General features: G+C 33.1%; 2 protein-coding genes across 2 annotated transcripts; one reads left to right on the forward strand and one right to left on the reverse strand.

Moving 5' to 3' along the window:
• Positions 1-1,043: 1,043 nt before the first annotated feature.
• On the forward strand, positions 1,044-3,440 carry FMAN_15348 (uncharacterized protein; the record flags this gene model as incomplete). The annotated part of the gene is made up of 2 exons (XM_041824943.1): positions 1,044-1,355; positions 1,404-3,440. The coding sequence occupies 2 exons, from the start codon at positions 1,044-1,046 to the stop codon at positions 3,438-3,440; spliced, it is 2,349 nt and encodes a 782-aa protein (XP_041690373.1).
• Positions 3,441-6,641: 3,201 nt separating this feature from the next.
• On the reverse strand, positions 6,642-7,027 carry FMAN_15349 (uncharacterized protein; the record flags this gene model as incomplete). Its single annotated transcript, XM_041824944.1, has 2 exons — positions 6,642-6,735; positions 6,795-7,027. The coding sequence occupies 2 exons, from the start codon at positions 7,025-7,027 to the stop codon at positions 6,642-6,644; spliced, it is 327 nt and encodes a 108-aa protein (XP_041690374.1).
• Positions 7,028-10,753: the final 3,726 nt, after the last annotated feature.

The following is a 10,753-nucleotide window of genomic DNA, read 5'->3' on the forward strand; positions in this document are numbered from 1 at the left end:
AAATAGTTATAGAGTTATAGCTATTATAGAAAAAGATAGAAAAACCCTATATATTATTTAATATAAAAAGATAACTTTTTAACTATAATAATAATTTTTTAAATTAAAAGATTAATTATCTTAAAGTAAATATTAAAAAAATAAGTTAAAAAATAAGTTATAATATTATTTTAATAAAAAAGGAAATAAATATACTCTTTAATATTTTATAGCTTAAATAAAAAAATCTATATATTAACTAAAAGACTAGCTAGGTTATATTTTTTAATAATCCTAAAAGTAATATAATAATAATTATAATAAATAATAAGAGATTTTATATTTTAATTAAAAAAAATAGTATAGGTAAGTATAAAATATAGTATTTATTAGCTCTAAAAGAAGTATAATATAAGTATAAAATAGATATAAATTAAAAATTAAAAATCTTAAATATCCTTAAAAATAAAATCCTTAAAACGATAAACTATATATAAAAAATAGTTAAAATTAATATAAGAATATTCTAAAAGAATATTAAATTTATAATAAACTATTTAATAAAGAATTAAAAATAGAAATCCCTAAATATAGCTAATAGAATTATAAAATTAACTTAATAAGTGCCCCAGGACTCAAGCCTAGGGGAGCCTAATTTGCATGTCCTATAACACCTTTAGCGGCGCAGCATAAGGCAAACGTGGCATAGAATGCCTTACTTAGTTGTCCAATCCAGTGCTTTCAAGCTTGACACCCTCTTGAAATATCCAGTGAAGGCCTCAGGCAAGGTGGGGTTAAGCATCCAATAAGGATCTCTCGCAGACATCCAAGGGTTTCATATCTCTCACATAGCCATGGATAAAAATGCAATTCGATGCAACTGATCATATAAGTACTCTCACACTGGCTGCCTTACAGCTGTTGCCTTCTTACCCCGCTTCGTAAATGACAATTCCGCGCGGCTGTGTCTTTGTTTCAAATTCCAGTTTCTTTGCCTTATTTATTGGGACCATTATCTCATCCCTCTTCAAGTCATGCGAGCTGGGAGACAGCAGTTACTCAAAATGTCAATCCAGGTCATGACTGCCCCTGGTGCCCTTGTCGCCTTGGGCCTGGGTGTCAGTGATGTTTCCACCCTTGTTGCTCTCGGTAGGAGAGTGGGAAACTGGTGGACTGCTACAGACGGAGATAAGGAGTTTCTTTCCCTTCTTGAAGAAGACGCGTCAAACATCCTTCAGCGCCGTGGGCTCCTCGATGTCCCATCTTTCAACAAGCGATGGAGCAAGCAGATTCAGCTTCTTGCAAATGGGTGCCCCTTGCGGCTGGAGGACCGTGACATAGAACAGGTTCTGAAAGACAGTAAAGCTCTCTTGCAGGTTAGCTTAACTGGTTTTGTCTTGAAATTTCTTATGCTAACAGGATAGGACCTATCCCTTTTTACCAGCGTCATGACTTGTCTGGTCGCTGTGTTGGAGCAGTTCGTCAAACAAGACCTTGTGAGAGACATTGTATACAACATGCTCAAGTCTCTCTTGAAACTTCACGAAAACGGAGAGGACATTCTCCGATCTCAGTACTCGTCTCGTCTCAACGCCTGGAGATCCACAGCCGTCCTGCGTGGCCTCAACCTAGCTGCGGACAAGTACCGTCGAGAGTTGGTTCGCAATGGCCATGTCATGAGCGGACTGTTACCTAGGACAGAATCAAAATATGTTGAAGAATTCTTGACTTGGCTGCTCGGCTCTCACGAACCGTTCTTCAAGACCTCTTCATCTGATGTTGCTGGGATAGCCATTTGTCTATCCCAGCTGGGGATTGACATTATCGATGTCCAATCGGTCGAGTCATTAGAAGCAAGTCAGCGCCCATGCACAGTCATTCACTCAGCGCAACCATTTATCCACTCAATAACAACTCCGGAAGGCACAAGAGTCATTGTGGAGAGAGATGCCTCAATCACAGTTCCTCTAAAGCATCCGGAAGAGGCTGTGAGCGTTTTCCCCATTGGACATGACGCTCGAAGCCGCTGCAGAATCGCTTGGAAAGAGGGGAGGAAAGCGGCAAAGGCCATTCGAATATCTGTTCGAGGAGCACGAACCAATAGCAACATGTACCAGGAATACTACCAGTCTGCCAGACGCCGACGCCCCTGGGAGGTCTCAGGCAGCTTGGCCGCCCGACTAGAAGGAGCCAACCTTGTCTATGTCCTAATAGACTCTGGAACACCTGCTGGAAGAGCTTCTGATGAGCTTTACCGCCTAGCGTTAGATTTCGGGTTCCATTCGAATCAAGAAATCGTAACGGGGCTTCAAAACTGCCTTGGAAACACCTTCACGAGCGTTCTATCGTGGCTTTCAACTACCACGAGCTCAGACGAGTTTCACATCGGATCAGACATTTCCGATGCGGAGATGACTGACACACAGAAGATAGACGCATTCTGCATCTTTCAGTCATTCATTATGGGATACTACTATGACATCTTTGGGAGACTGGTAGACACCTCCTCATTGGCATCCCAAACAGTGGAAGGCTCCTGGGGTTTTCGATCAGCCGACTTTTTGAGGTACATGCGCTCTCATTCACTACGTACAATGCCCCCAGATTCGCCACGTGCGCGATCGTTTGGACAGGCGAGGCTTCTTCCTCTACTTTCCATGCTCTTTGTGGGTGGACACGCCACTGGCTACGATCCAGAGAAGGCAGAGGAAAGGTTTAGAAACGTAGACTGTTTGGGCATCATTGGGAAGCGCACTTTGATTACCAACAGTCTACTAGGCAAATGTTCTTCTCCGCAACAAATTGGTTGTTTTACCCTTCTCGATGTTGACGTTGGCGGCATACCAAGAGACTTCAACGGATTAATCAAGCCGGGAGTCTTGCCCTCCGAGGTTCCCCTAGTGGATTGTCTTGACGATGGGTATGAGGAGTTTGATCTCTCTGAATCATCTCCATCGGATGATGTCACCTTCCATATCGAGGCGGATTGGGAAGCAAATCCAGACACGGTGTTGCTCTGTGTCAGATATAGAGGCCGTCGACTTGCAGCAATCTCCCCTATCCCCGCAGACTATCTTTTCTGCAACGCTCATGTACCGCCAGAGGGTGGACCTCGACAAAGTGCGCACAGGAACAGGCTCTATCAGGGCGTGGAGGCTGATATATCGGCCCTCTTGCGAGATCCCCCAGTTCTGCCATACTCGTACCGCCCTGAAGTCCCCGTCCTTTTTCAGGCGCTAAACCGCCCCGGCCTACGCTACGCTGCTACTGCGTTGTACGGGAGAAGATCGGATATCAAGGTGGCAACAGATTGCGTCGAGGGGGCTAGAAATGCAGCAATTGAGGCGTTGAGGCCTGCTGAGGTTGGGTTTATAATTGTTGGCGGCTTAACGGGAACGGCAATAGGAGATGCCTTGATACAGAGAGCTGATGTCCAGAACCTGCTTTATGAGATCTATTAAAGTTATTAATTAATAGTTATATCTAGATAGTAGCTAGCTAATGCTATATAAAGATATTATATTAATTAAGTATTTTAAATTTTAAATAGATAGATTTCTATTTTATTATTATATATAATAATTTAACTTTTATATATTATAAAATATTTTATTAATTTTTTATAAAAATATTTACTTTTTAATATTTATAAAGTAATTAATATTATAAATTAAATATAATAAAAAAAGTAATTTTTAAAATGATAATTAATTTATAATTAATTATATAAAGCTTATTATTTATTTTGAAATAAAAAGTAAATTACTTTTATTTATATAAAATAGCTTATTAATTATTATAAGTAATTAGTAATAAAGCTAGATAAGTATAATAATATTATATTAATTAAAGCTTAAAAAAGTAAAATTTTAATTTAAAGAGTTTTTATAATAAAGTTAAAGGGGTTATAGTATTATATAAAGGGCTAATTAGCCTTATTTTTAAGCTATTACTATAATTATTTTTTTTCCTTTTAGTAGCTATTTTAAGTTAAGTATTATTATAATTAAATTATATATATAATAGTTAAGTCTAACTATATTAAATTAAGCTATATTTAGGTTTATTATTAATAAATTATATAAAGTATAATTAAGTATTATTAAAGTATTATATCTCTTAATAGTAAATTTAATATATATAAGGCTTAATTAATATAAAGAAGTATTATTAATAATTAATAAGCTAGATTCTATTTATTACTAAATAAATATATTTATATACTTAAGCAACTTATAGTTAAGTAAGTTAGGCTTATAGTAAGTTATAAAATAAATTATAAGTTAAATTATATAGCTTATAATAGCGCTTTTTTAATATATTATAAGTTATTTATTAATTAATAAAAACTTATAAAGGTATATATAATATAAGTACTTTTTAAGGTTAGGTTATAATATAATCTCTTTTTTTTTATTAGTTTTATCTTTAAGACTTATATATTTATTTTCTTTCTTTTATATTATTTTTACTATAATAATTATATTTTATAATTTATTAAATTAGTAAAAAATAGTTTTTAATAATTTAATAAAAGGATTATTTAATAATATTATTATTTTAAAAGTTATTATATTAATATTTAATATAATAATACTTTTTAAGTTTTAAATATATAAAAGTTTTATAAATATTTAATTATAAATTTTAATATAATTAATTAATTTTATTATTAAATAAATACTTTTTAAAATAGTAATTTAATTTATAACTAAATATTTAATATATATTATTATATTACTTAAAAGTAAAGCTATTATAATTATATTAAATATAATAGCATTAATTTTAAAGATTTTAGTAAATATACTTAAAATATATAATTAGGCTTTTATAAAAAAATAAAGCTTTTATTTTTATAAGAAATTTTCTACAATTAAAAAATAAAAAGTAAACTTAAACTTAAAGGAATAATATTAAGACTATTAAAAAAAAGCCTATTAACTTTTTATTTTATTATATTTAAAAAAAAGTATTTAAAATAAAGTATAACTATAATTAAATACTAGTATTACTTTAGTTAGTTTTTAAGCTAATATTTATTAATATAACTTTTAATATATAATATTACCTTTCTTAAAATTTAATTATTATTATAAAATATATTAGCTTTTTTATAATATAGCTACTATTTATTAATATTAAAGAAATACTATAATCTTCTTTAAGCAATTTTAATAATAAGGCATTTTAAAGGACTTACTTAATTTTTATACTTTAATATTATTATATAATCTAATTGGTTAATATAGCCTATTAATAGCTATACTAAAAGGTTTATTATTACCTTAATTAAAGGAAGTAGCCTATAATAATAGCTAATATTATAATAAGTATATTAAAAATTTACCTTAATTATATATTAGCTAGCTGCTAGATATTATAGCCTTAATAGCTATATTATATATAAAAGATCTTACTTTATATTTTTACTTAATTAAATACTATAACTTAATTTAAATATAAAATTAAGAAGTTATAAAAGTATTAATTAAACTAAAATTAATAAATATTAAAAATAGTATTTTAAAATTATATTATTTTAAAATTTAATATTAACTTTATATTATATTACTTTAATATAAAAGACTTAAWTATATATATATATTTATTTACTATTAAGTAAAACTTAAGTTATTAATTATTAATAATACTTTTTTACTTTAATAAGTTTTATATATATTATTAACTATTAAAAGATATAATACTTAAATATACTTAATATAATACTTTATATAATCTGTAAATATAAACCTAATATAGATTAAGTTTACCTATTTAGAAACCCTAACTATTACACTAGAATGCGTTTCTTTATAACTGCAGATAACACTGTTTACAGCTTTGAAAGCGGTAAAAATGCAGACATCCGAGCTAGCAACATGATCCGGGAATTTGAGTTTCCTAAGCAATGAAACCCAGTCTGTCATTACATTCTCGCAATTCCTGGTAAAGACGATTCTTGGAATGTGATCGGCCAGCCGGTAACAGGGTAGGCACCAGTGGAGCGACTGGACCCTTTGGAGTGTAGACGTGTTAGAACGAAGGAAAGTTGTGTTTTTTGAATACGCAAAAACAGGAGGTCAAGATTAGAGCAAAATATTGAACGGAGCAGTTGTTGGCTGATGGAAGCATGCGTTTCCACTGGCAGAGTCTTAAGTCCGGGAGGGTACTTCGGACAACTGTGCTGGCTGCGGCAATAAGCGGTTGGAGAGCCAGTGCGTCGTCTAGAGAACGCATACGCAATCAGTATCTTACCAGCAAGTCTCCATTACCGACAGAGAGTTGCCACGCTGGTGGACGACAAGCTCTTATCTACACGTGGTGTCCGCTGGGAACTCTCAGAATCAGTATGACTGCTTCTGAGTGCTGAGTGGAGTTTAACGACGCGATTATTCCCCACTACTGAGAAACTAGTAGAAGCTAGCGTGACAAGAGCGCGAGAACCAACTGCCCGAAAACAATAACAAGACAGGACCGAGGGCCAACAATTCAGTTTTCCAAAGTCTAAGCGATATGAAGAAACTTGTCTTCTATTCGATTATCTACAATCAAGTAGAAACCAATCTCTTCTAACGCTCTAAAATCTATCCCAATGTATTTCTGCGTGATTGTCTCCATAAGAGATATTATCAAGAGAATAATCTCGAGATAGCGATAGCTCACTGAAGATGGCAGTATGCATACTTAACACCAGTGAGGCAAAAGTTAGGGACGTTCATGGGCTTGGAAGTAAATACCTCACAAGAACCACCACTGTTTGATGTGTTAGCTTGATGTAATAAAGCTGGCCATTAAATTGCAGAGATTCCAACCTTGCGAGACCTAGTGCACAATAGCAGTCCTTATCAGTCTTGGCGGAAGCAACTGCTGACTTAAGTCCGCTTCTATTAATCAAAGCCTTCTTCCCGTAAGGGTAGCAGCCATTCTTGCAATTGCCTTTGAGGTTGAAGCCATCGCAAACTTTCATGTCGCAGCACGCCGCGGCAGCCATGTTAGCTCCGAGTCCGAGAGTGAGGAGGGTAGTGGCAACAGCGGTCAACTTCATGTTGTCTGTTTGAAGTGGAAATTTGGATTGAGAAGTTCGAACTGAGGAGAGATGCTCGAACGAATGAGTCAAGTACTGCGACGATGAGCCTCCTATTTATACTTCGTCTGGTATCATCCAACCTTTTGGCACAAGGACATTCAATCATTGACCAAGTTTTACGATATCCCAGTAACCTTAGCTACATCATGCAACACGCCGGGGTGCTTCCCTGTCAACATGCCTTGAACAACCAACCCACAGTACCAGGTGACATTCAAGTTCCTTCTTTATGTCCGAGGGCTCAGCCGGCTAACTGGGTTCGGCGGACAGCCGACGCGTCCGTCTCGCAAACGCCCCACTTCGCCTTCTTGTTAAAACGAGGCCAGCTATCCCTAAGTATATCCCATATTAATCCTCATTCGCTATCTTGAATCCAAATCGCTGGCTTTCTGTTAGAGAAATCTGGACTCCCCGCCTCTTATTCCTCCATCTTTTTATCTATTTACTATTGCTTCCAAAAACCTATCCTTCGTGACTTCGTGCTAAGGCTCTGTTGGTGCTTATGCATCAAGCTGCGCGACCGTGATACCTACAGTCTCCCCCTAGTGCTCAGCTTTGGCAATTTAGGTCTCGATCCTGAAATTTCCTAATGATCTGAGTCAGTTCAATGAATTAGATTGCCTTGGCAGCTGCGTTATGCTTGTTCAGTAGCTTTTGGGGGTCGTTATGTCGTCCTAGTTCCTGGTCCCGGAGTTGGTGGTGCCGACGGCAAAGCAAGAGGACTGAGGGTAGGCTAACGGCTGGCCGGAGGAATAGAGTGCCGACCTGCATAGATAGATGATGGAGTATTCCTCTCCAATTAAAACCTTCCACACCACCACTGTAGCCTACGGAATGTCTCTCTGACAAGTGCTTCTGGCACCACAACCCGAGGCTTTTCTCGCATGCCAGATGGGTGGTTGCGTGACAATATTACCCTGCTCTACGCGTTAGGTAAGGATACAAGAGAGTAATCCAATAAGATACCATCTATCTAACAGTACAGTAATGCGGCCTAGTAGGCTAAGGCCAGTCGCTAAAAAAAAGAAAAGGGGTATGTCAGTAAGCTACCAGATATGCCTCGCCAGGCCAGGAGAAAGGTCTTTCTATAGTAAGCCTAACCCTAGAAATAGGGCATTTAATTGGGTTGGGTATTAGCACTCTATTGGCTCTCACTTTTTGAATTAAAACAAAGCCATCACACCTTCTGCTAATCCATCACTCTTAACTGCCTAATTAAGTAACCTCCAACTTTAGCTTATTAGTGCTATACTTTTCTTTTACCCTGACCAGTATATCCAGGCAAGAGCTTCAGGGTTGCAGGCAGCTGCAAATTCAGGGCCCATAAGATCGAGTATCCCATGGGGTAAAGGCGGGGAATAGCACCTCTAGGAGGGAGCTTTTACAGGTAAAGAAGGTAATAAAAATAGCATAGATAATTATAAGAAAATAGCAGAGGCGGCTTTTCTGCTTTAAGCTATTAGCCAGGACTCCAGAGCGTCACAGATATAGATATACTAAACCTAAAATAATAGATAATCTAACACCATATAATATATATATATGGCCCGTTTGTCCTCTGTAATGCGGGGCTCGCATACGCCCCGCTCCCTCTTCCCTCTAGCGCTATGCTTCCTTCGATGACGCGGCTTCCCGCCCAAGAGCTGTTATGGCGGGAAGCCCCAAGTCCATCAAAATTAGCGCAGGAACTCACGCACTAAAGTCAGGGCCAGTGGCGCTATTGCACTGATAGCGAATTAAGCTTTTGAATTAAGCCCTTTAAGAGCAGCTCTTGTGTACGGGGGGGAATGGCTGAAAGTCCTTGGACGTCCCACTGTTCTTGGCCTCGGTGTAGCGTCATACGTTGAAAAAGCAGCAGCATCAGCCCTTATTTACCGACAAGGGTAATGCTCACAGGGATAAGTGTCTTAGCCGAGGTTGTACATTTTACTCTAAACTAGTGTTTTAAGAGACGTTGAACTGTAATCTTGAAAAGTTTTGTTATGCTTTTAGTGGGTATGTGAAGCTGCCGCTATAGATCAATGTTTCATGGGGGAAAACCAAGGCTGAGCTTTAGAGTTCTGTAGCTCTACTGTGCGTTGACCTGCAGCTCGTATTAATGGCCTGTTAGTTGAAATTGTGGAACAGTGAGGCAAGGATGATAGGTCCATTCTCCCGGACCTCTCCGGTGTTTTAACCATGTCATAGTTGGCTTACAGAGGTACATTTCAAAAGCCTTTGCCCAAGATGACTTATGCTATAATTGCTAATCCCTGCTAGGTATATATATATACAAGCAATAAGAGAGGTATAGAGAGACTGTCCTGTAGGAGCCCTATAATTATAGGGGACTTAGGGTAGTTTTATTAATATACTGCTAGCTATAAGTGCTATAATTTAATTATAATTAGCAATAAATCTTTTATTTAATATATCTTTAATACCTTATTAAAGATAGGTTTAGTATTTATAATTATATTTAATAAAGACTTTAAAAACCTACTTTTATAGATAGTAATAAAAGGAATTAATATATAAATCTTAAGGTCTTTAAAACCTTTAAAAGAAACTCTATACTATATATATTTATAGCTTTCTTTAGCGCCTTTTAAAAAAGTTATATAATAATATATAAATAAGTAAATAATATAATAGCTCTTTTTTTGTATAAGCTAGTTACTTTTATATTAATCTATATTGCCTAAAAGGTCTAAAACTAAAAGGTAATAAAAATTATTATATATAATAATAAGCTATTATTAAAAATAAAATTTTATTTAATAAATACTTTATTTTATAAATAGCTATATAAAACCAAGCTTAATTTAATATAATTAATTTTAATTATTATAATAAAAAATTAAACTATTATTTAACTTTATTTAATTTATAAAAATATTATTAAAATTTATTTATTTAATTTATCTTTTAATTATTAATAATACTTTATAATATTTTATAATATTAATAATAATACTTTAAGAATTATTATATATATACTTTAATATTTATATTAATTATTACTTTTAATATTATTACTTTTAAAAGCTAGTTATAAATTACTTAAAAGTAATAAGTTTTTTTTTTATAAAAAAGAAATTTATTATAAAATTTATAATTAAATTATTAAAGATTTATTATAAAATTAATAAAAGTTATAATAATTTTTATTTAGCTTTTTATTAAATATTAATTTTTCTATATATATTATAGTTTTTAATAAACCTTTTATATATTTATTTAAAATAAAGTTAATATTATTTTTTTTATATTTAAGTTAAAGTAATAATATATTTTAAGTATTTTATTATATTAAAGTTATATTTAAGCTATATAAATTAAGTCTGTAATTTAATTTTAAAATTCTTTTTAATATTTTTAAAATTATTTTATTTTAATATTTAATTTTAATTTTAATAATATAACTTTTTTAATATATTTATTTTATATTTAATAACTTAAATTTATAATTTTAAATAAATAAAAAAGTAATTAATTTATTATTAAATAATAGCTTTTTTTTATTTATATTAATAATATATTAATATTTAGCTAACCTATATAATTATAAATTAATTATATATTATATAATATAATTAATTTTATTATTAATTACTATATATATTAATAGTCTTTAACTATAAGCTCTTAAGTTTGTATAAAACTTAATATATTTTCCTTTTAATAAAATACTATAATTACCTC

This window comes from Fusarium mangiferae (genome assembly GCF_900044065.1).
Source record: "Fusarium mangiferae strain MRC7560 genome assembly, contig: FMAN_scaffold019, whole genome shotgun sequence".
In the NCBI taxonomy this organism is placed as follows: domain Eukaryota; kingdom Fungi; phylum Ascomycota; class Sordariomycetes; order Hypocreales; family Nectriaceae; genus Fusarium; species Fusarium mangiferae.